This window comes from Mus pahari, chromosome 20 (assembly GCF_900095145.1).
Source record: "Mus pahari chromosome 20, PAHARI_EIJ_v1.1, whole genome shotgun sequence".
NCBI classification, from domain to species: Eukaryota; Metazoa; Chordata; class Mammalia; order Rodentia; family Muridae; genus Mus; species Mus pahari.
In genome coordinates, this window is record NC_034609.1 from 17328070 (window position 1) to 17355222 (window position 27153).

The window sequence follows — 27153 nt, forward strand, 5'->3', positions numbered from 1 at the left end:
AGTTGAGAGACAAATATCTCCACCGTACAGCTGTGCAGTTTCCTCTGTAAGACCCATCTTTGGTGAATAGTCATCCTTTGTGGAATAGTTGCATCTTCGCTCCTCTGCTCCTGAGACTGGCAGAGCCTCCCATTCATTTGTGTTCTGTGTGTTCAGTATGGTCTGTCTCATGTGGATTTTTAGCCAGGAGCTCAGTCCAGAAAGCCACTTCCTCTGCTTTCAATCTCTGGGCTTGCTGGGTGGTGGCTCCAATCTGTAGATACCCTCCCTTCTCATCATACTCTGGCCAGTGAGGCAGCCCTTCCCCATTAGGGTTCCTGGGAACAGAATCAAATAGAATTCCTCAAGACTGCTCTGTGGCCCTCCATCCTTCTGAGGTCTGAATGGATCCCTGGCTTATCTCAGTAGTGAGGCTAACAACTTCCACAGAGAGCTTACATCTTTAGGAACAGCCCATCTGACTCTAGAAAACTCTCACTATAGAGCAATAAGGTTCCACAGAACGGTCAGGGCTTTTATCACTCAGATTTCAGAAGTCACCTTTCCTAAAAGATATGCCCGGCCACACCCTTTCCACCCTTTTNATCTTTGCCACAAGCCTCACCCATTCCGAGCAAAGTTGGCCCAGAATTTCATCACCATCTTGCTGAGGTTGATTTCCTCTTCTGAGGCACCCTCTGTGGAGAAGGGAAAGATTGTTTTGCTACTGGAAGTGTGAACCAGATGTAGTTACTTCTGGGAGGTTGTAAGAAAGGCAGAAGGAGATGCTCACTCCTTAATCATGCAGTCAGATGCTCCAGTGTGAGAAGAANCTGACTGGTCATTCTGCACATTCAGGGGTCAAGGGGAGAGACAGATCTGTGACCCATAAGTGGGAATGCGTGCATGCATCGTGAGTCTGCTCCTTTGTTGTCCAAGTTCATCTGCCTTCCCCTCCTTCCTCAGGGTGAAAATGTCACATTCCGGAGTGGCCTTGGTTTTGTATCTTCTGGGTCTTTTCTGAGTCACTTACACACAGTATTGTTATCAATAAACTATAAAAAATATAAAAACTACAAAGGACTAAGGAGTAGTCAAGCTAGGAAATGCCCATAAGGAGCCGTGAGCTGGGATCATGAGCCTTATGCAGATGCTGAGAGTTAAGACGCTAAATACATCTATGAGAGGATTTCTTTATATAGCACATTGTTAGGCTAGAGAGATGGCTTAGAGGGTCAAGGCACTTGCCACACTTGCAACATGAGAATTTGAGTTCTACTACTGGGACTCATAGTAAAAGGTAAGAAATTATTCTCACAAGTTCTTCTCTGATCTCCACAAGCATAGGTGTGCACCTAGTCACACATACACACACACATACACACAAATACATATAAATACACATACACATAAGAACATATTACACAATACACACATACATCCATGTACATACACACATGTACACACACAGAAATACACACACATATGTATGCACACACATAAAAAATTAAATTTAAATATTGTGTTATTAACCATATCATAGATTATCCTGTGAAGATGACAACCAATATCCCTAGGAAATGGAAATAGAGTAGACAATTATGGGATGCTGAGAGTGAGGAGGATGGTGGGAATAGGAGGATTAAGTGAAGAGAGGGAAGTGAGAGGAGACTGAGGAAGGGGATGTGGGGAGAGACATTAAGAGCCACTTGAGGCATAGTATGGAAGCCTAATACAGTAGAAGCTCCCTCAAATGTATCCATATAGGAATCCAGTCTAAATAAAAGTGATGACAAGTAAGGGTGGGGATAAAACCCCAGCCAGGCATCTCTTGTTATTAAAAGAAGCTCCCAGTACTGGGACTGGGTTACATCTAATTGAGATGTTTGCCAAAAGGGTTTCATGGGAAACCCAAAGCAACCCAGATTCTTGTCGAGACTATAGGTTTCTCTCCACAGGCTAGCAGGAGGCCCCATTGCTGAAGACAGTACCTATTACAACTCATTGACCATGGAGATATCAAGGTGGTGCCTACAGAGAGCCTTCACCCTTACACTCTAGTGTCTTTGGTACAAAAAGGTATTCTGCACACTCCCCAAAGAGCAACACAAACACCAAGCCAGCTACAAATCCTTTGATCTACAATGGTGTCCTGTCTGTCTGCTAGATGTCACAAAGCTCAAGGGAAAAACCAACCAATATCTGATTTGACTTGAGGTCCATACCATAAGATGATGGAACCCTGACCTGATACTGCTTGAATAATGACAAACTGGAGGCTAGATAGCCCAGGGACCCAGGTAAAGGCAAATACTACTGTTTAGTATACTCCTAGATCAGTTTCTTGCACAGTCCCCATCAAAGAAACTTCCTCCTGCAGAGGATTGGAATACAGAGACACACAGCCAGATATCAGGCAGCCCTAAATAGGAGGCAGCCCTAAATAGGTTGTCTCCATCACAATCCTCTGCTTAGGATTCAGAGAACACTACGGAGGAGGATGTAGAAAGAACACAAAAGCCAGAAAGTATGGAGGACACTAAGGAACCAAGGTCCTCTAATCCACAGAATGTGGACACACATGAACTCTCAGAGACTGAGGCAGCATGCACAGAGCCTTCACGACCCTCCACCAGATGGCGTCCTAGAGCTGAGAAAAAGTGGACATATGTCCCCCATACCTAACCAAGAAGCCATCTTTAATTGATAACCACTTGCAAAAGAAAATTTAATTTTCTCCAAGGGAGTCTCACTGAGGAAACAAACTACTCTTAAGGGTAGGCTGAATGCCCAGCAGGAGATGGCCAAGAGGAAACAAATTCTGTGACTTCTCTGGAGGGTCCTTGTCTTCTAAAGATATTTTAGGGCTCTTCCTATATATATATATATATATATATATATATATATATATCTTATTTTTAATATAATTTAATTTTATTGATACAAATCTCTTTTTTCTTTCACACAACAGGTCCTTCACATGTACATTATGGCCTCCATGCCAGCGTTTTAATGTGATTCCTGAGTGTGCAAATGAGCGGGTCTCTGTTTCTTTTACTTTCTCTTGGGCTCTCTTCCTTCTAAGAAGGAATGTGTTAGTTTTTGCTATATTTGTTTTATTAGTATTCCTTAGAAGCCTGTTTGTTTTCTAATGAGAGACAGAAAGGGGGTGAGAAGAAGTGGGGAGGAACTGGGAGGATTAAGGGAGGGGAAACTGAAATCAGGATATAGTACAGGAGGAAAAAGTCTAAGTTCAATAAAAAGGTAAATATTCATTGTACATAAGGAAAATTATGTGGGGAATTAAATTGTGGTCATCTAGACCTAGATTGTTGCCTTGTGGGTGGTTTCCACCTCTCTTACTGATGTCCCAGGTCACGATTCTGAGAATGACTGTGGCTGGGGACACATGCACTATCTTCATGTGTGACAGAATATGAGAAAGTTTGGGGATTGCCTAATGAAGCTCAGTTCTGCTATAGAATGCCAGAAACTTGCTGAAGGCTCCAAAACCAAGACTAGAGAACCCAGTCCTCCTGTCTCCCAGAGCTGAACCCCGCCAAAAGGTAATACCTTTTAAAATCGGAACCCCAAATACAGAGAAGACTTCATCACCATGATCTCCCTGAACCGTCTGGGGTCTCTCGTCAGACACGAAACTTGGGCGATATTGAAACTCATACATGTAGGTGGACACTCCAGCATCTGAGGAGACATGGATTTGTGGACAGTTCATGTTAGCAGACCCACACCTCTGTGGCACTGAGGTCTCCATCCCTGAAGAAGATAGTCGGTTACTAGTGTAGGACAGAAGCAGCTTTTGGAAAGCCTGATGATCCGGTTGGGTTGCACAGCTGGCTGAGGTTAACCTGGGATCTGAGCCAGGTATTTATGGGATGCAGCATGAGTGGATGCAATGCAGGCAGTGAGCGCTTGGATGTGTTCAGTGATGACCCAATAGTGCCCTGCAATTCTGAGAAGATGTGCACCTGCTCATCCTCATCATGTTTCTGAGCATCCCAGGGTTAAGATGTCATTGAGAAATGAAGGAGAAGTATCAAATTCCCCAGAGAAAAGCTTGTGGAGTTCATTGTCTCTGCTGCCGACTTATGATTATTTATTTGCTAGGCTCCTTTAAACTGAAAGATCAATGTACTGATGAACAACATGGAGGAGGTCAGTAATGTCAACTTGCGAAGCCATGTTCAAGTCACCATGGGAGTGTAATCTTAATATGTAGGAGATTTTCTTCTTACAAAGCACACAGGTACAAAAATACAGCTAACAATGAACATTAAAATACTCATTCAAGATGATATAAATTATGATACAAAAAATGAAAAAAAAAAGTGGGGCTGGAGAGATGGCTTAGTGATTAAGAGAACTGAACGCTCTTCCAGAGAACCTGGGTCTAGCTCTCAGCACACACAGCAACTTATAACAATCTCTTAACTCAAATTCTGGGATCCAATGACCTTCCCTTGCCTTTGTGGGCACCAGGCACAACTTATGGTGCATAGACATATATAGTTAAATATACCCACACACATAAAATAAAAAGTATTTTTAAATGAATAAAACTAGATAAAATTGTACAGTAGTCATATGAAATCAAATGATATTGTTATCAACTTAAAGTACGTTCTATAGGTATAGGTCCTCAGGATAGCTATGATTTGAATTTATTTTTTAGGAAAGTGTACAATAAAAGTAGGTAATTCAAAGCATGTAAGTCATTTAAACCATCAAGTCATCTGGAAGTGACGAAGAGGGTGAGGTAGAAAGAGCATATTTACAAAAGCAGCAGAAACAACTGCTGTGATTGGTGTTAGTAAGTGTCTTAGTCAGGGTTTCTATTCCTGTACAAACATCATGATCAAGAAGCAAGTTGGGGAGGAAAGGGTTTATTCGGCTTACATTTCCATACTGCTGTTCATCACCAAGGAAGTCAGGACTGGAACTCAAGCAGGTCAGAAAGCAGGAGTTGATGCAGAGGCCATGGAGGGATGTTCTTTACTGGCTTGCTTCCCCTGGCTTGCTCAGCTTGCTCTCTTATAGAACCCAAGACTACCAGCCCAGAGATGGTCCCACCCACAAGGGGCCTTTCCCCCTTGATCACTAATTGAGAAAATACTTTACAGCTGGATCTCATGGAGGCATTTCCTCAACTAAAGCTCCTTTCTCTGAGATAACTCCAGCTGTGTCAAGTTGACACACAACTAGCCAGTACAGTAAGTCCTTGACTATCATAAATTCCTTTCAGTGTAAATTGTCCTCCAATAAAGGGGCATGGAATATATATATATATATCTAATGTATATATCTAATGCAAAGTATATAAACATATAAAGATCTAATGCAAAGTATATAAACATATAAAGCAAATATTAAAGAACCTGGAGGGGAAGATATTATATTATCAAAGCAGTAGTGAGTTGCCACATCCCACTTTCAACAATTATTGGGTCACATAGACAGAAAATTTATAATTAAAAACTGACCTTGAAAAAGGTTTTAGATCTAGGGGAGAGGATGGAACTGTAAAGAAGGTCCACAGCTTAACCCCAACAGGATGTACATTCTTCCTGAGTACTCACTGACCGTCCGCTTGAATAGATCACCCACAGGCACAAGACATTCATGCCTAATTTAGGAAGAGGTATGTGTAGCCTCATCTCTGTCTGTACAGGCATCAGTCAGGGACAGACAGCCCTGTGGGAGATCCAAACCTGGTTCTCACCTTCTCTAACCAGTGCACACCAAGGTGGATAAAGGCATGCCAAGGAAATTGAAGATCTCTACACTTCCTCTCCCCATACTTCTATCTACCCTTACTTCCTCATCAGGAAGAGGCTCTTTTGAACCCAAATCCTACTCTTGACCCTGGATTTTTATTCTTTTTGTTGGTTGGTTTTCCGCAAGAAAGTGATTACATGGATTGTGTGCCTGGTACCCATAAAGGCAAGGAAAGTTCACTGGATCCTGGAATTTGAGTTAAGAGATTGTTGTAAGTTGCTGTGTGTGCTGAGAACTGGACCCAGGTTCTCTGGAAGAGCATTCAGTTCTTTTAACCACTGAGCCACTTTCTTGTATTACATGTAACACAGTCTGGAATTGAACTCCCTGTGTAGCCAAAGATCTAGTCTTTTCTCCCCACCTCCTAAGTGCTGGAAATACAAACATGTACCAGTAGGTCTGACTTATAAGACTACTCAGGATTGAATGCAGGGTAGCCCACATTCCAGTCAAGTTCTCTATCGAACCTCACGATATAGAGTTTATATGTTTTATATATATGCATATATATGTATATCTACACATGTAAACACACACACACATATATGTACACATGTAAACACACACACACACACATATATCTTCACACACTTGTGCTGAGAAATGAGCAAATCAAGAGGCATGTTATTGAGTCCATGTCCTTCTATTGAACACACAGATTCACATAAGACTCACCTCTGAGGCCACGGGACAAGAGCACAGCCGGGATACCAAAAAATACATCTGAAAACATGTCCAGGAGAAGGTCTCTCTTTTTGGCAGGGTCATCTGTTCCTCTTAAGTACTTCTCAATGACTGCTGGAATCATACTCTCAGAGATGTTCTAAAATGGATCAGAAAAGGACCACTCCTGCCTAGCTGCAGACAGTTAAGATGAGTTCATGGCTCATGGGCCACCTGGACTTCGTACAAACCAGCCTGCTATACACGGGAAGATTTTCTAGATCTGCCTGCTGTGTGTTGTTAAGTTTGGAGGTCAGGTGTCTGAAAATTATGTTCTCTCATTGACTGTGGTGGGAAAGACCCCCTTTGCCTGGTACCATCTGACACCTTGAAAACTGTCATCTATTGAATGCTACCTTCAGTTGTTTCTAGAGGAAGTAAATATTCAGTATGTTCCCCTGTTCTATAGGGGAAAGATACCTTTTGTACCCTAGCAAAAAACTTTAGAATAGGCTATATCTAGAGAATGGAATGAAAAAGGCATGACTCATGAGATTTACTAGTCAGTAAACCATTTGCTTTAGATGTACAGAGTCCAGAATATCTGTTCAGTGATCTACTGATAACAGAAGCTCACACATCAGAACAGCAGGGAACCTACAATTTGTAACTGTCATAGTGCCCACCTATCAGGATATGCCTCCTGATTACTTGGTCTTGGACCTCCAATGTATAAACCTGATGGTCTTTGTTGGTCATAGAGTCAATCTTTTCTACGTATAAAGTTCTCCAAATAAATCTTTGCCCTGGCAATTTGCCCTGGATCCATGGGGAGTTTTGATTGGTGAACAAGGAATGTGAGTTTGTTACACGGGGATGGAAAGAAGATGGAGTAGAAAAGTGGGAGGGGCACCCGAGTCACCACCATTGTTTGCAGTCATTGAATTTGTCTGAGATTAAAGCAAGCCACTGGCCTTTGTTTCCCAACCAATCCCCATGACTCCCCAGACTCTTACAAGGTCAGAGTGGAACCTCCGCAAGAGGAGAGTGGCTGTTTTCTCATTCATTTTGCCCTCAGAGAGTAGATCTCCCAACATCTGTTAAAGACACACATAGTAAGACATTGATGAATCCTAGTAAATTAAGAAGAACCAAACAGAACAAACAAAACTGAATGAAGTAAATGTGCTTAGGGGTGGTGCTAACATATAAGGGAGGTTATGATTCTCAAAGAAAATCAGCAAGCAAAACTAATGGACTTCTATGAATAAAGCTAAGCCATAGAGAAGACAGTCAAGGGACTGTATTTATTACACTAGGATGAACAACATTCCTCAAGGCGGTAGAACATTCAGACCAGGGTCATGCAGAAGCCAAAGGCTTAGGGACAGAGAACACAGGCCAAATACCCTCAAACTCAGGTGACTAGGGAAAGAAGACTTAGTATTGTGTTTGTGATTATGTTACTGTGATTCCCCGTGAGGTCCTTCTATAGAACTCTGGGAATGTGCTGAGCCTGTCCATGTTTGCACTCAGAGATCTGCCCTGGTCTCAGTGTGTCTTTTAGCATTGAAAACCACACTGCAGGCTGATACCAGGGCCCTAAAATGCCTGCTTGAGAATGCCTAGCATTGCTGAGTTTAAGAAACTGTGATGGGCAGTCAGGGCCCTGAGACTGCTTGAAAAATTACTTTAGAAAGTTTCTTTATTAATCCTTTCTCTGGCCCAGATATACACTTGCACTCCAAAGGGCTTCATCAAGTTCTCTCAGAACAAATTCACATGGACACTTAAGCCTCTTTGAATGGTAGTCATCTGTGTACATAACCCTTGATCAGTCCAGGGAGGATGTGGTTGAACCTCTGTGGAGTGGATCTAAGAGGTCTGTACATTCTCACCGTTGGAATGATCCAGCCAAACTCTTGCTTGTTGAAGCCCACTATGTAGGGAACAATGTTAAAATTCTTCTCAGCCAAGACCTCTTCTGGTGCCTTCGGCAGCACCACACCATCAATCACAGTGGACATGGAGGTATTGTCCTGAGAAAGACAGAAATATAGTACTTATGAATATCATGCCTTACCTTTGATCCACATCCTCTCTTTTCCTGGTCTGAGAGTTTGCCAAGAAGAAAGACTCCTGAGGCTATGGCCACAGAAACCCAGTGTTCTAAAGACAATGGCTGAGCCTAAGAGACTTATGAGTCAGAACTGTGGGGTGGAAGCCAGCAGTGTAAACACAATGGTGGTAGCAAATTGGGGAGAGGAAAATTCTCACTTACTAATAAGGGCTATACTACCTGGGCACAACTACTGCCACCTTCAAAAGCTGATTAGTGAAGACAGAATGTTTTAAATCTGGCGAGAGGAACTGCTTTCTGCAGGAAGATGCACTGGACACACAAACCTGGTCTTCTTGATATCTGGAGTGGTATCTTTGCAAGAACACCATAGACAACTGAAGAAAAAGGTGGGCATTTCGAAGAAGTGGGAAGAAAATGTATTAAGTGAGCAAGGAGTCTGTGTACAGAACTCATTTCAGGAAAGTCACAACAGCCTGAAATTTGGGAACTCATTCCAGTAAAGTCACAGTGGCATGGATTTTGGGGACTTCTCTGGGAGAGTGTTCGGGAGGGGGCCTCATAATGGAATTAATTTTTACATACAATACATGACACATTTTTCTTTACACTTATCAAAAATTCCACTGTGCATGCATGACACATTTTCATTATGTCTTCTGTTGATAGACAGATATGTGATTCCATTTCTTTGCTATTATGAATAGTGAGGTAACAAACGTAGAAATCAGAAGGCAGAAAACAACAAAAACAAATTGTTTGAAAAGTTTCATAATAAAACCTAATTCTTTGATATAGATGCCTAGTTAGCTTTAGCAGGATAGGGTCATAGGGACTCACAGTTAGGGAATTGTCAGGATTATATTAGTTTGTGGCCATGTCTATGGAGGAATGTTTTGTTTGCCTACTGTGGGCAGCATCATTCCCTGGAAACCATGTCCTAAGCTATATAAGAAAACTAGCCAAGAATGTGTCTTCCTATGAGCCAGCTGTCACCCTTCCTCCATAGATTCTGCTGTACTTGTTTCCTTAGCTGAACAAGCCTGCTTGAGATCCTGCTTCATGTCTCCCCTCATTGATGAACCATAGTCTAGAGGAGTAACACAAATAAACCCTTTACTCCACCAAACTGCTTTAGATCTCAGGGTTTTAATCACAGCAACAGAAAGGAAAGTAGAGCAGAAATATATGTGGCACCTTCCTGGCAGTCAGATCTGTTTGGGGGAGGGAACTATCTTAATGCAGGGAAGGAACTTAATCCTGTAAGCAAAGTCAGGCTTATAAGAAGGGGAATGGCATGGTCTATCTTTTGTTCTCAAGAAGAAAAGAGAGTGAGAAGGCAAAGCAGAGGCAGATTTGTGGAAGACAGACAGTAAGGACCTGCATCAAATGGCACCTCAGAGCTGAAGGAAGACCCTGGCAACAGCAACCATGAGAAGGACCACTACTGTTCAGGAATGCTGACAGCTGTAGGTTGTGGCCACAGGCTTTGCCCTTTTGAGTCAGGGAAGCCAAAGGCATCTTTCCCTCTTTTGTTTATCTCATGCCCCACAACCTGCTTAACAATTAGTCCAGTCTGAAATTCCTTCAAAAGTTCCTGCATTCTAGCCACATGCCATCACTGCACTCCTCAGTTCCTGGTATGATATTGAAGCCCTGCAGTGCAAAGTCTTCCCTTCAATCCCCTTGCACCATCTCAGGACCTAGTTTGTATAGTGCATTTCTACATCACACTTAGTGTTAAGGTTCATACTTGCAATATAGCCATTTGGGGGGCTGAGGTAGGTGGATCACAAATTTCTGGACTACAGAGTAGGACCCTATCTCAAAATAACAAATAAACACATTAACAAATAAGACATTAAAAAGAAGAAAGACCAGCGTTCAGAGCTCACTGATCTTGTCTCATGTTGATTCATAGTCCAACCTTCTTAGCTGAAGCAGCCCCTCCCACCTTAGTGACTTCCTTAAGCCTGCTCCTTCCTCAGTGCCTTTTAATTAGAAGGGAGGAAAGCAAAGGGAGAAATGTCATTACAATATCAAAAATAAAAGTATTGTACAATTGGTGATTTGTATGTAGATACTGACAAACAGACAAGACCTTTTTTCATAGTTAGGTGAAGAATGGTCCATTGTTTGGATGGTTGAAGGAATGAAAGATATGTATTTATCAGATCATTCATAAATGAGGGACATACTGAAAATGTAATAAAAACTATGGATATATTTCTAGCAAATTGATGAAACATACTGAAAATGTAATAAAAACTATGGATATATTTCTAGCAAATTGATGAAAAGTTATGAATGAATGGGATGGTTGGTAATATGAATGAATGAATCAGTGGATGATAGATGAATAGATATGGAAATAGATGACTATCCTAGGACCATAATTGAGGCAATATCTCATAAATTCTAGAGAAATTGGCTACTAATATGTTGTTGTTGTTGATGATGATGTTGTTTTCTGGTTTTTTGAGACAGGGTTTCTCTGTATAGCCCTGGTTGTCCTGGAACTCACTCTGTAGACTAGGCTGGCCTCAAACTCAGAAATCCTCCTGCCTCTGCCTCCCAAGTGCTGGGATTAAAGGTGTGTGCCACCACTGCCCGGCTACTACTGTGTTATATTGTAATTTTATATCAACCAATAGATAATGTGACATTTTTCTGAAAACTCCTAGTTGAATATCCCTGAAATTCAAGATAGTAGGTTTAGGTTTTAGGACTACAGAATGTCGTATTTACTAAAATGTTACAAGAATGCTCAAAAGGTAAGATTTAATAGATTTGAAAGATTTCCATGTAATTCTTCATCATGGGATATATATATATATATATAAAATTGGACTAATTTTTGACATTTAAGGTGTTTCATAATAGGAAATAAAATTCCCAGTTGGGGTCAGGAAGTTGACACTCTTCCCAAGAGCTGAGAAACTGTCCCCTTAGAGTCTATCCAGGACAAGAACAGCAAAAGAAATAAAGTTGGGGGCCAAGGACACAGAATAGTGATGACTAGAAGGGATACACATGTGTACCAGTTTCACTGTAATCTCCAAGAGCTCACTCTCTGTCTTCTGGCGCAAACACTGAACCATGGCAGCTGGTGAGGTGTTATTACACCCGGAAACAGCAGCAATCATCTGAGAAAGATCACAGGCAACGTTAGAGGTCAAGAGTAATGACTATATTCTTTGTCAATGTAGACAGTAGATTCAAACTCAGTCTCTTCCTCCTCCTCCTCCTCCTCCTCCTCCTCCTCTTCCTCCTCCTCCCCCTCCTCTCTCTCTTCCACTTTCCTTATCTCTCCCCTCACTCCCTCCCTCTCTTTTCTTTCATTCCTTCTTAGTTATGATGATGATTATGAAGTTTTTATGATAGTATTTTACTAAGTACCCTGGCTAGCCCAGGAGGTACAATGTGGACCAGGCTGGCCTCAATCTTTCATAATTTCTTCTTTCTGTCTTTGCTTCCCCACGTATTTGGATTATATTCATGCATCTCCAGGTTTTACTCTCACATCTTATATTGTAAGGTGATAGGGGGTTTGTAAAGTGTCTAAATAGGTACTTCTCAATTTATGGCTTTTGACCCCTTTGGGTCAATTTGTAAAGATGAAAATGTATCCTGCATATTAGATATTTACATTATAATTCACAACATCCACAAAATTACAGTTATAAAGTGCCAACAAAACTAATCGTATGGTTGAGGGTTAACACTACATGAGGAACTGTATTAAAGGGTCTCAGTATAGAAAGGTTGAGAAGCACTGGTCTAAGTTAGCAGATATAGATACTATATTCCACAGAAGTTTGCCTCTACTATTAACTGGAATAATGACATGAGCAGGTAATGTCACATGTGTGTGCACATGCAGACACACACACACACACACACACACACACACACCACATTGGGCACAATGTTCTCCAATTGGAATGCCTCTAATGAGGCCATTTGAAATGAAGCATGAGGTCTCTTTGGTTTCATACAGTACCTTTCCCACTCATTAAGTACTTTTCCTCAGATGAGCTACAAAAAATTATCTCCTCCTATTTCCTTTTTGTGCAGAATCACACGGTTTCTGAGTAACGTGGTTCACATGAAAGTACATAAGAACTTGCCAAATGTGTCTTCACTGTGAAAGAAAAGGCAGTCTTTCGGCCCAGCTATTTTCACTTTAAGAATTGATTGATTATTTCAGCTGCACCGCACAGCCAGAAAAGCCAGGGAAGACCCAAGGGAAGCTAAGACAGTGATGCAGCAATGCCCAGGTTGGGACCTACTTCAGTCACAGCCTTGATATTCTTGTTGCGCAGGTTTGTACCGAGGACCACACTACTCTCAGAAATGGCTCTGTGGAAGAGGTCCTTGCCCAGAGGAGATAAGACCTGGCAGGGGAGAGAAGATTTTATGCTCCTAAGATGGGTTTTGTGGTTAACATCATACTGAAAATGAAAAATTCAGTCACCTAGGAGAGAAACCTGTTACCACAGTTGTGAGTGAATTTCTGTTTCAGATTAACTGAGGTTGGAAGATGTCTAATGGCAGCTGCATTCTTGTAACCGTTGACTAGCAGCCTGTCCAATATCTGGGACTCCTTTACATGGGAATGCAAACTTACTGGATCATCAGCCCATGCTAAAGGCAACTAGGGAGAAAGTCAAGCTACAGTTAAATCCCAGATGTTGGATCAAAGCTAAGGGGAATTGCCCCAATCTGGGGTTTCCTAGTCTGCATCTCATACATCTTTGTCATGGTGCAAGTTTCTGGAGATGAACCCTGTTGCACTTGGAAAGTTGCACTTGTTTAATTTCCTGACCCATGTTTAAAGACATGGTTTTGAAGACCTGAGGACATCAGTGAGCTGAGCCGCACCATTTGCTTCTGTTCTCAATCTTCTCTATGGGTCCATGTGACTAATCACCTCAGCTCTCGTTATCATGACCCCCATGCTGTGGTAAACTGCATCCTTACACTGTGAGTCAAAATAAACTCCTCCTTTAGTTGTTTTGATGGATATTTCTCCATAGTAAAAAGAAAAGTCAAAGTTACTATGAATCATGACCATGATCATGATTAGGGCTCCCCCTATCTCCTGGCCATGCATTTGGAGACCCTGGTGCTTTTTGGATAAGACTGCTTTGTAGATAAAACTGCTTCTCACCCATCCTGGCCCAGATCCTAGACAGCTTATTATTTTGATGTTTCTTAGGAACGTCTCAGCAGAATGTGGCATGATTTCAGAGTCAATAACAGTGAAAACACACTACAAGTACCTATCAGGGCAAATCCAAATGATTGGAAAGACATTACCGATAAAAGGCTTGGAAACCGACATATACAAATTGTATCTCCACTGTTCAGAATTTATCCTACCACTAAAGATCACGGAGACTTGGGAACTCAGAGTTCAGATGCATTTTTCAAATAGTAAAAATTAGATTTAGACCAATATATTAATATATGATTGTGTAATTAGGATTCGTTATTATAATGCAATATTACTCAATTGTAGAAAGGTAGCAATACAGACGAGGGTTTACTAGTAAGGAAAATATTATATGTTATTATGTGACAAGGAGCTTTATTTTGGAACAGAAACTAAATAAACAACATCTCTCCATATATAGGGAAAATGAAAAGTGAAAGAGGGTATGGATGGAGGATAGATGCTACGTGAAGAACAGAGAGAAAAATAGGATATCTTATATAATTCTGAATATGTACATGATTGTATACAGAACTTTAGAAGAGACTGAAAAAATAAATGTAACAACACTGAAGCAACAATCCCTGGGAAGGTTGTTATGTCAGACTTTGGTCTATATTGGGCGTTTTATAGCTTTTTTTTCTTACTTAAGAATCTTCCTGTTTCCTGGTGGCTGTTATCAGTGGATGTGGATGCTGGAAACCTACATCAGGTTTTCTGGAAGATCAGCAGGCCGTTGGCCACTAAGCCATCTCTCCAGGATTTCCACACCTCTTCTTATATTTTTCCAAATACGACCATGATCTCTATTTACTAAATCTTATGTCAATATTGCATGAAATAGTTAATCATTTATTTTAATGTTGTGTGCAAATGGTCACACTTTAAAAAATTGCAACTCAAATATAGTAACTGATTAAAATTCTAAATTTTTTTCTCTGAGAATTTAAGTAGGAAGCCAGTGTGTGTTGGTTCCATGGCTGAATGTCTGCTCAACTTTGAGGAAGGTAAGTTTTCTTACATATCCCAGAACATCTTTAGCTTCCATCACAGTTCCTATGGTTCATCTCCACACATCAGCAAGACACTTCATGTGCCCAGCCTATGTCTGTGACCCACATCTTCTTCCCTACCTTTCCCCACTGGATCTTCCATCTCTCCTGTCCCCTTTCTTCTCATCCCTAAGACAACCCGATGCTGCCTTCTTAACCTCAGGGGAATCCCCAGACTGATCTTGGGTCTTGAATTTCCTTAATGTAAACATGCAGCTTCAACTCAAAAAAGGACATGGTCCAAATTATTGCTCCTCTATTCCCGTTTGTAGTGGATATCCATCATTGAATCCCAGGACTTGTAAAAAGAAGACCTAATATTGAAGTGATTAGGAAGGAGAACGAGATCAACCAAGTGAGAAGAGAAGCTGGAGATGTTCATGACTTCAGGGCTATAATAATAATAATAATAATAATAATAATAATAATAATAAGCTTATAAGCAAAAGAGAGCTAATTATACACCTGAAGCTGTCCATCATCTGATGCTGTACAACAAACAGGGTCAATCTGAATATGGTGTTCAATGAAAACATGTTGTACTGGATTGACTGCTTTCCAATAGGTTCTCTCTCATGTACCTCTCTCAACCCCTATCCCCTGGTAGCCATATCAATCCCCAGCGAAGGGTATGGTGACAAGAATACTTACAAGGACAGAGACACTGACACCGCCTGCTGATGATCCAAAGATGGTCACAGAATCCGGGTTCCCTCCAAAGTTTGCAATATTATCCTGGATCCAGCGTAGTGCAGCCAACTGGTCCAAGTGAGCCCAGTTTCCTCGGCTGTGTTCATCACCTGTGCTGCAAGGTGACAGGGTAGAATTGGGACAGAGATGTCATGGCAGAGCTCTCAAGATCCAAATGGCCTGGAGAGGTTCAGTGAGCTTTTCAGAATCACATTGTACATCACAGCACTGACATGGTGGTGGAGGGACTTTAATGTTTATATTCCCAAATATGCTGAATTATGTGGGGATCTACACTCATATTCCAGCACCTGTGTGATCCACTGAGGATCCATAGTACATCCAACATTGCCCAAATAGATAGAGAACAAGACAAACAGAATCTCTGACTATGCTTAGCTCACAGTGGAGAGCAGAATCAAGTAGACTAGAAGAAAGTATGTCAGATAGCAGAAAAATACAATGTGGCCAATAAGGGTCTATAGGGTAACATTTGCTGGGAAAATATACTTCTATTTGAAGCACTCATATTGGCAAAGAGAAATAAATGAGTCCATGGGTCTCATCAGTAACTGCAAAGGGGATTTTAGTTAGAAGCACCAGGTCCAAAGGCCATGGGAATAGATGTGTGGATCTAAGACTGATCAGTACTGATAGAACAGAGACTTCACAGGACCTTCCATATCATTGGAAGTGGTACCATTGGGCACAGACATGATAGGATCCAGCCATTGTCTCATACATCACTCAGGCCACTGGTCAGAGCAGCTATGGTATTCAAAGTACAGATTTATAACAACAGGTGACTGTAGAAACTATAAATGTCAGAGGTATAGGACTTTGATTGTGGTAATAGTGAAATGTAATCGTGGTTGCACAGTTCAGAGCTGGGCTCTGGGCTCTACTGTGGAAGTCGGTACTGAGCACTGGAAGGGCATAAGGAGATGAGGCTAGGTGCAAGGTTAATGTGCCATTGGGTGCATCACTCTCCAGGGGATCTCTGCAGTGCTCATAGGTCCTTGTTCAATTATCCAGGAGTGTTTTGTTGTAATAGTATCAAGACTGCTTTCCATCACTCACTTCTCCCCTGTCATGTAATCTCTTGTTTATTTAAAAATCTCATTTCTGTTCTTCTATTATTTTACTTCCCAGACTAGAGTTCTTACTCCTAAGTCTTCTACCAAAGATGGACTTTGAGTCTTCCAAACCTTTCAATCAATCTCTGGTCTTACATCTAGCCAATCTTGTGTATTTGTTTCATTAATTGAACAAAGCATGGACTAATTAATATGCAGAGAGGAAAAAAATCTAGTATCTTACCTAAATAATCCCCAAATACCCAGGCGGTATTGAATGGTTACCACCACCACGTTTTCATGGGCAGAGAGAGCTAGTCCATTATAAAGTGATGCTCCACCTGTCATCAATCCACCGCCATGGATCCACACCATCACCTGGACAACAATAAAGCCACACAGGGAGAAGATTGAAAATTTGGGGCCAGTGGTGAGTTCATCTGATTGGTTGTATGTATCTAGGCTATGATTTGAGGTCACTGACCAAACCACCCCAGTTCCCAGGAAGGTTGCTAAAGGCTGACTCTTCTTGTTTTCAACTCTCCAAGATGAGGTCCAGGATGCCATGTCACTCAATGACCCCACCCTTTCTTCTCATCTTTCACATCCTCTTAAGACATAGAATTGGGATTATCATGGGACCCATAAAAGCCAATTGTTCTCTCATCACAACAGGAACTTCAGGCAACTGAACATGAGCCAGAGACAGACTTTGTAGTTCAGCTTAGTCTCATCTCATTTAACTCCTCAGAGATGAATTAAACTTCACTATGGTAAAGGATTGTCTGGGGAGACACCCGCTGCCCTGATGGCATCGCTTCTTAGATCGCCTCTCCTCAAGCCTGAGTCATCCCCCAATGCTACTCCCAGCTCACATCCACTTCATTCAAGATGTCTTTGGTCATTTGGCTAGCATCATCTCGGAATCTACAGTGAGCAAGGTTCTCTAATGAAACTTTAGGAGAAAAGGGGATATAATAATTCATAATCCATGTCTTTGATTTAAATATCATGTAGATCAGGAAAGAAATGCAGGTGTGTAAGATAATACTGTGATAACACAATTAATTTGAGAGAAAACCTTCGGGGGGGGGTATGATGAACCAAGAATTGATCTATGCACTATAAAATAATAAACTCTCCATATGGTAAGGAATAATATTGTCCTGTGTGACAGATAAGAAACAGGGAAAGCTTCCTGCTGAGAAACTACAACCACTAAGAGAATGATTCAGGGCTTGATCCTGATGCTAGTTCCTGTCAGCCAGATGCTGAGCTGACCAACACCTCAAGTCCCTGACCAGAGTGCAGAGAGACAACTCTTAAGTCGTGAGGCAGACCCTCCTGCAGGTCTGACAAGTGCCTGGCTGTTGGCTTTCAGGCAGAAGTATGATTACAGCTTGATACTTCCTGAGCTTTCATATGACAATTCCCATGGGAGCAAAGAGGGTGAGAGGTAAGAAAAGGCTCTGCTCTGTCATCTTCTTGAAGGTAGATCCAGGTTTAATACTCAGAACCTGTGGCTCTAGTACATGTTTTTGAAGCTAGAGGATCTCCTGTTATCATAATCTCAAGATCCCATTTTCACCCTCTAAATCTCTGTAGCCTGTAAGAGAAATGAAATTGTGGATATCTAAGAGTGCAGACTGAGTCTGAGGGTGATGGGTAATGACGTCTTGAAGAGGTTATGATGTATCTATTTAGACCAGATGGAATGGTCCCTGAAAGAATGGGTATGTGGGAACGGATTGAATGTTTCCTTTCTCTGACCCCAAGTTTATCTGTTTAGGTACCTGAATCTCTGTATCAGGTAAGGTGAGTAAAGCTTCCAAAGGTCTTGTGGTCTGGCCTGATAAGGCTCTACCATCTTCCTTCCTATCCTGACAATTGCTGCTGGCTTCCTGATAAAGGGTCTCAAGGGCTCCAGTGTTGAGTGGAGCTGATAGCAATCATGGAGCATCAGGAACAGATGCAAGTGATCCTTGCGCAGGAAGCCATCTCAGACTCAGAGCAGTCTCAAGCATCAATTTTTATACAGTATACAAATGAGGGGACTGGATGCACAGAGAGGAAAAAACAGCTGCCCCCAAGGACACATAGCCAGGAAGATCCATGGTAGATCATACATATACTTCCAAGTTCATTATAAGCAACATTCTGGGTCTTTTTCCAATGAGAAGGCCAGATAAGGATGGCCTCTGGGATGCTCACTTTTCATGTGACATAAAGAGTGGATTTCACCAAGGTCCACCCCCACCTCCACCCTACCGCATGCTTATCACCCTGTGGATTCTGAACACAAGTAACACCAAATCCTAGCATACACATCATCAACTTTGTCCCCCATTCCTGGGTCTCACACAGAGGTCTTCTGGGAAGTTGGTTGGGTGCCGACGTGTTACAAACCCAAGATTACCTTCTCTTAGAAAACTCTCTCCCAAACTTGTCATCTGTACCTGGCAGCCTGCCCGCTTCTCCTGCACTGTGTTCCCATGCGAAATGCTGAATCATTATGTCATCAGACCGTGCCAAAGACAACCAGACATGGATATGAGCCAGAGTGAAATCCCTGGGTGCTGTCTACAGGCAGGCAACATGCTTTTGAGACTGTCCCTCCTTTTCATGGGAGAGTGAAATTGGTCATCAGCCAGTAAAGCTGTCAGAGCAACCTGAGAATAAAGTCATCTCCCTGCCCCACCAGCCCTGTCTATGAGGACTGATATGAAAACCAGGAGACCCGAGTCTCCCCTTCCTTATGCTCCCTATTTTTCCCCACCAGAACCTCAGTTTCTTTATCTCTATCACATCGGGTTGTTCATTTTCTCCCTAAGACTCCTCCCAGTTGTGACTTTATTGGAAACTATGACTTACCTGCTGTGGGGATAGGATTCTCATAAGTAAGATTAACCATTCTTTTCCTTCCGTCCTGTGAAGACTTGGGAAATTACATGAGAGCTGTATAGTACTCTCTACAAAAGTCTGACATCACTGGAAAAGAGACTCAACTAAATACTGGAAGGAAGCTATGGTCCCTGAATTACTCCTGACCTATGTGCTCCTCTGCCTTTATCACCTTCTATGCCCACAGAAGATCTAGATGCCCAAAGTTAAGGCCTGGACCAATGGTCCCTGCACTTACAGGCAATTGGCTGCCTTTTGTCAAATCAGCAGGGCTGTAAATATTCAGGTAGAGACAGTCTTCGGAAAACATGAGAGGTACGCTCTCCTTTTTGGTGCCAAGCATATCTGAGAGTAGCTGTGCTGCAACTGCATCTTGGGAGCACCTGGGAGGGGAGAGAACATCTGAGAGTCCATCAAACGAAGCACACCATCCAGGTCTGGTCATGCACCGAGAGATTTGAAACTATAAAAGTAGTTTCTATTATTTCATTGGAGTCATTGCCATAGAGGAGAGGTGGGAACCATGGAAATCCCTTGGGTCTCCTATGGAGGGAGAAATACTGGGTACCTCTTCTCTTCATGGAATTTTTGGGATGTTCTGGACCAAGGAGAAAGATGATTGTATAGGGGACCTGCACTATGAGATGTCACTTCTTGCGGTTCCTGGACAGGACTTTGTCTTTCTGGACTTTGAATGGTGGTCTGTAGTCGACTATGCTCCTCTACCAGGTAAACGTGCTACATAGTTCTCAGAAGACATTCATTAACCGAGACAGTCAGCTAAAATGGTAGGCAGCCTGTTGTAGGTTGATGCAGGGAAGAGCATCTTTGTGGGAGAACCTCAGGAAAGCTAAAGACTAGCTTTGTCTCAGACATGATGTGCTGGGTAGCCTAGAATGAATTTCTTTCCTGCTCTGACCCCAAGATTCCATGTTCAGGTAGAGTGAGCAAAGTCTCTAAAGGTCTTGTTGCATGGCCTGCTAAGGTCCAACATCTTCCTGTTCTAATAGCCACTATTGACCCCTCGATAAAGGCTCTTAAAGGTACAATGTAGTATGGGATTCAGAGCAATTATTGAGTTCTCCCAGAGTATTGGGAACATATAAAGGTTCTCCTTGTATATGAAGCCATTTAGGGGTCAGTTCAGCCTCAGGCATCTATTATTCTTTCTGTTTTACCCTTGAGCAATTGGAGGCACAGAGAAGTTTGACAGCTGGTCCAAGGACACAGAGCTAGGAAGGTCATGTTAGGTAGTGCTTATACTTCAAGTAGATTATAGCAACATCCCAGGGCCCTTTGCAATGAGAAAATCTGCTATCACCATCCCTGGGTGTAGAAGTGATGCTGTGTAGGGCCAGCATGGCACAAGCCACATCAAACAACAGAAATGCATAAATCCGGGTCATTTTCCCTACATCACTGAGAACAGTGCATGATATTCATAAAATATATATTTACATGTCACATATGGATAGAAGTTCAGGCTCACTAATGCTTAGAAAAAAATGTAGTATAGAAACAAAGTTTCTGTTTATTATTGCTATGGTCTCAGTTTGTTTATCCAGTGCACACAGGAAAAATTCATCAAGTAAGCCAAGGCATGGGTGAAAGCCAGGGATGGAAGTTTTTAAGTTTTCATAGGAGAACTGGGCAGAGTTTGGTTGTTTATGGAGACAAATGTATCGAAAGTTCACTTCTTGACTCAGCAATGTTACCTTTGTGAATTTGTCCCAAACTGTTTATGGTTTTATGTAATGAATCCATTAGAATTTTGTTTATAGTCAAGGAAACCAAACTACTTTAATCAACCCAAATAGAAGATTGTATAAATAAATGATACTTTAGGGCCCAATTATGCACAGTTAATAAATATTAACAGTATATGTACATATACGTATATACAGTCTTATAGTCATTATATATTATTTATTATATTAATCATTATATACAATTAATATTATATTATAATATAAAACATATTTCAATACTACATATATGTATAAAATGTATATTATATATATATATGGTATGAAAGGATGCTGATGCATATGAATGTGCCAGGCTGCCACCCATACACTCTCTATTTATTATCTCTGTTTAATGAGGATTTACACAGAAAAAAGTCTTGAAAACATGATCTCAATTGTTAATAGCAGTTCTCTCTGAGCTGTTGAATTGTACATGATTTTAACTCTCTTTCACTTCCATGTGTGTGTGCATGTGTGTTTAACTTTTTGTGATAGTAGTGTCTTACTTTGCAAGCAAAATGGAAATCTAGTACATAGCACTTATTATTTGTAGGCAAAAGGCATGGAATGGTAAGAAGACAGCCAGGTACAGAATCCTGGAAACTCCCAGAGGAACCTTGGGGAGGACCCAAATGCTCCCTGATCTGTCATTTGTATGTGTTTGAGGTTCTCTGAAGTGGCCATGAGGCTATTTGGAATTCTTGGGCTTGTTCACTCAGTTGCCAGGGGTGACGTCACATAACCTTGGTAATTGCTTGTGAGTAAGTAGCTAGGTCGATCTGGGTGTGAGAAATTGCTGTCATCTTTTCTATTCTCCTCACCCACAAGTCCACACCCACTGCACTCCTAAGTAACACTAAAGTTCAAATCACAATGATATAGAGCATCTCACTTCTCATCTCCCTCACCTGATCAATTACTATTTTCCAAAACATTTAAGATATTCTAGTATTCTAGTATACTTGATGTATTAATCTACAGACTTCTTATTTTCTCTTTCCATTCAATAAGATAAAAGATTCATCAATTTGCTTCCCTTAATGTTTTCTAAAAACCCAGAACAGTACTGGTTCACCACAGGTACTCAGTATATTTGTGCTAAATAAAGGGTTTGGAAAACTACAAAAGTTCTTTGTATCTAGACCATATTTAAGAACTTATGATGCTCTTGGGGATGCCAATAATTGCTGTTAATATAGCTAGTCGGAGAATTGCCTTGTCTCCGTCTCACATACTCCCTTTTGATCTGTTGCTATATGTTGTAATGCTAAGTACTGGTCCTGGTTACCTCAGGGAAGAGAGAAGTCTCAGGTTCACCAAGTTATCCTTGATTAGTCAATAGAGATGCCTACCGCCTATAACCGGGAAGAGGAGAGGTAGGAAAAGTTTCAGCTCGTGGCCTTAGGGTCTGAGGCAGGACCACCAGAGGGAGAAGAGAGTGAAGGTGATGAGAGGGTAAGACACCATTGGGTAGGTGAATCATGAAAATGTGGCCACGAGGGGTGGCCAGTTGGTGTAAGAGCAGCCCAGGTGGAACATGGCAAATTATATCTCAGGGTTATTGATAGGGAAGTAGACAAAATAGCTTAGAGATTAGATATCTACCCATTTCTAGTGGTTTAAAGTCTTACTATAAATATAAAGGTTGTATGTCTTTTATCCGGGAGCTAAATGATCCAAGTCATGGTAGAAAGCCCCAACTTTAAATACTTACCATAACACATGTCCACTGAAACAGTCCCCACCCCCACTTACATAGGCGGGTAGGAGGTGGCATTCTTCACAAAGCTCCAGGGCTCTGCAGGCTGTGGTGGAGCAAACCTCAGGGATCCAAGAGGGGGCTTGGCAAAAGGGACTCCCAGGAAGATGGCCACAGGCTGTTCGAAACCTTCTAAGCTGGTGTACTTCCCCAGGACTTTGCCTTGTGTGGTATCCACTATGGGTGGTGAGGGTGAGTGTCCTGATGGTCAAGAAAACATGAGGACACATCAGAGAGGAAAGATCAAACCTGGATTCATGGTTTGTTTAGTCACTTTTAGGCTTGTGTCATTGATAGTCACTTGAATTTCCAACATTAAAGAGAGGACCAACTAAAGTATAATCTGTTTGGAGATATAAAAGTAGCCAGTCTAAGCCCGTACAAGGGTCATTGCACTGTTTTGTGCTTGCCCTGTATATATCTCACTCACTTCATCAAGGACAGATATCCAAATGTGCAACCCAATGTTTGTAATCCAGAAGAACTTACCCCATATTGGGCAAACAGCAAGAGAAGCCCAGACCAGAGCACGGAGCCACATGGTGGAAGGAAGGACAGGAACTCTAGGATACAGGGAGGTGTCTACAGCTCAAATAGAAAGCCTAGTACCTAACTCTTTGCTGTGGACCCGCCTCTAGAACAATTAACATAATTACATAAAGCTCCCCCTCCTCCAAAGAGCTCCCTGGGTGTTTGTTAGGACCTCCAAGCCACACCCACTATGAGTTTACTCTTCTTTATCTTTAAAGACATTACACACTCTCTGATATCAAGCCAACCTCTTATGCAAACACTTCTAATTGAAAAGCTCAGTGCACCTTGAACTTCCCAAGGCAGGCACCAGCAAGCAAATGCATGGAGGCAGGCAGAAGCCTTGGGTTAGGATTCCCACCACCAGCTGGACAATCAAGAGCACTTCACGTCCACAGTGTAGCTTGGCTGGGCACATTGCGCACTTCCCATCTGCCATGGGCTGCTATTTCCTACAAGAGGTGCTCTCAAGTTTGGAAGTTTTCTAATCTTACTCTTCAGACAACGTTGTTTTTTCTGATGCCAACTATTCCTGCCAGGTAACCTGAAGCACCAGTGTACACCTTCTCTGTTAATGATCTCACTGCTTCTGGAGCAGGGCTGCTTAGCCACAATGTTTGCATTAGTTACTTCTGCTTGCTGTGATGAAACATGAAGAGCAAAGGCACCATACGGAGGAGAAAGTGTCCAGAGGGAGAAGAATCCACAATGGCAGAGCAGAAGCATGGTGACACGTAGCAAGCCTGATGGTTGGAACAGAAAGCAGAGAGCCCATAATACTTAAATGTAAGCTCACAGTAGAGAGTGAACTAGAAATGATGAGAGACTTTAAATTCGCAAAGCCTACCTCCACTGACATACTTTCTTGAACAAGGCTACATCTCCTAAATATCTCCAAACAGCACCACTAACTGGGGATCAAGTGTTTGAATGCCCAAGAGTATGGGAACAGCCCTCATTCAAACACTACATTGTTCTTATGTCAAATAAATTGTGTGAACCACAATCCTTTGTCTAATCATGCACATATGCATCTATCTATGAATTCTTTCTTTCTTGAAGATTTTATTTACTTTTTGTGCATTTGCCTGCATATATATCTATGCAGCATGTGTATGCAATGCCCACAGTGGCCAGAAGAGGGAAGTCTTCAAGACACCAGGAAATGGAGTTATAGATTGTGAACTAATGTATGGGTCCTGGAAACTGAACATCTGTCCTCTAGAAAAGCAGCCATTGCTCCTAATGGCTGAGACACATCTACAGCCCTTACCCAATTATTTAAAATGTCCAAAATGTTTGGCATTAGGGCCACTGGAATGTTCCTAGGTAAGGCAAAATAAAAGAGAATATGTACTGTTTGATTTCTGTTTTCACTATGTGGTGTTATTTCTGTTTCTCAACCCCAGCGGCCCAGGAGTCTTGGAAAGAAGCATGGGTCTCCTTTACAGTGCTGCTCTCTGCAGGACATTTGGAAAGTTTGTGGTGAAGGGTGGTGTGATTATAAAGCATTGCTTTGACCTTGTTTAAAAAATCAAGTCAAACACTTTTTGCTGGGGACTGGAAAAGGACAGTCTTGGTGGGTGAGCAGTGGTGTCTGGAGTGGGAACAGGAGAGGTAATTAAAATAAGACTTTAAAAAATATTAAATTGCTTGGGAATGGAGAGATTGACTCAGTTGTTAAGTGCTAGAGCCCTTGCTGCTATTGTATAGGGCCTAAGTTCCATTCCCAGCATCCATGTTGAGCAACGCACAACTACATGTTAATCTAGCTCCAGGGAATCTGGCATGCTCTTCTGGCCTCCAGGGTCACTTACAAACACACACACACACACACACACACACACACACACACACACAGATGCACATGTGTATAAAAAATAAAATCTTTAAAAGAAATTCTGTTGTTTACAGGAAGAAAATGACAACCCATTTTATATTTTGCAATGACAGCAAAGCAGAGGTGAGTATAAGAGAGGAAAGTTGCATACTGATGGGTTTGAGTGAAGTGGCTCTTTGGAAAAGTTGGTGGAACAAAACAGTGACCAAGATCCTCCATGTGTCTTCCCATGACACATCAAGCAGTTGAGGTATTCAGACACTAAAGTATCCTCATAAGAGTTAAGGAAATTTAGGGAGCCCAGGTAGAGTGTTTGATTCTAGTATGTGAAAATAAACATTCCAATGAAGGCAGGTGGGAATATGAAACCTAGTCCAAACAAACACCCGGAGTAGAGAAGTTCGTTCCACCCAGGAAGGGATAGAGATCCAAATCCAGCCCTTAAACTTCAAACAATGTGTTTCTTCAACTCAGAAAATGCAAATGTCTAGGAAGAGAATTGACACAAATCTTATAGAGATGAAGGCAAGAACTGAGACCACCCTAGTGGGAAGGAGGATGGGCATCCATTTATCTGCAGAAAGACAAAAGTGAGAGACTAAGTCTCCCCCAAACTTGTGATCTAAAAGCTCTGAAGGAAAATTTCAAATTGAAATAAAGGTACATTAAGGAGTAAAAAGAAAATAAAAATGGGGACAGAAATAAAAAAGATGGTTCAGAAAGTACTATACAAACAAACCCAAATGGTCTAATACAAATCATTCATATATTTACTAGAAGAACTAAAATCAAATTGATTGGAATAAACTGCTCCTTAATATGATGGTGTGGTGGATTGATTATGCTTAGCTCAGGGAGTGACACTATTAGTAGGTGTGGTCTTGTTGGAGGAAGTACGTCACTGTGGGGGTGGGCTTTGAGATTATCCTCCTAGCTTCCTGGAAGATAGTCTTCTCCAGTTTGTCTTTGGAACAAGTTGTATAGCTCTCAGATCCTCCAGTGCCAAGCCTGCCATGCTTCCTGCCATGATGATGATGATGGACTGAACCTCTGAACCTATAAGCCAGCCCCAATTAAATACTGTCTTTTATAAGAATTGCCTTGGTCATGGTATCTTTTCATAGAAATAAAACTCTAATGAAGACAGTAAGCAAGATATAAGTTGGTACATGAACAATTCAGTGTGTGGAGGAATAGAATATAGTGAGATATTTTTATGACTACATTTCTGCTTTCTTTTCATTTGATCGTTACTATCGGTGTTATAGTATTATAAAATATATGGTTATAATCAAAATCTCTGTTAATAATCCTCACAGTAGTAAGAAAAGCAGACATCTACAGTGGATGAACCATGGGTAATTTGTAAGGATAGAACTGTGTCAGGTAAAATATCACACAGTGCAGTCACACCAGCATCCCCCCCCCCACTTCCTCAGTTACCCACAGTGCTCTATGATAGCAGCATCTTCCATGCAAACTGCACTCAAACCTCTGTCAAGGTCTGCTTTCTGGGAATCAAACTCAAGATATCCAGTTGAGCATCTGTGACTTTGTTATTAGCTGAATTCAAATGAAGGATTGTCATGTTTTCCTGGTGAGTTGACCCTTTAGTCATAATTAATGCTTCCATTTTTCCCTCTACTATATTAATTTATCCAATGTTAATGTTGGGACCTGAATTTCCTTTTGACTATTTATGAGTTATGTCTGGTGCCTTACTTTTACTTTTATCCTATCTGGACTTCTGAGTACTTGTATTTACATTTCCTTAGAAAGTATCATTGATCTATATGCAATACTGACACAGATATAGACAC

At 41.6% G+C, this 27153-nt stretch overlaps 1 protein-coding gene across 1 annotated transcript; it reads right to left on the bottom strand.

The window, feature by feature from the left end:
- LOC110337750 (carboxylesterase 1C) lies at nucleotides 1-23567 on the bottom strand. Its single transcript, XM_029532554.1, has 13 exons — nucleotides 23452-23567; nucleotides 22959-23163; nucleotides 19694-19838; nucleotides 16799-16932; nucleotides 15440-15593; nucleotides 12811-12915; nucleotides 11560-11664; nucleotides 8337-8477; nucleotides 7455-7535; nucleotides 6451-6598; nucleotides 3553-3684; nucleotides 605-677; nucleotides 1-317 (listed from the first exon to the last, which is right to left on the bottom strand). Exons 1-13 carry the CDS (start codon nucleotides 23501-23503, stop codon nucleotides 134-136), a joined length of 1659 nt encoding a protein of 552 aa, XP_029388414.1. The 5' UTR covers nucleotides 23504-23567; the 3' UTR covers nucleotides 1-133.
- Nucleotides 23568-27153: the final 3586 nt, after the last annotated feature.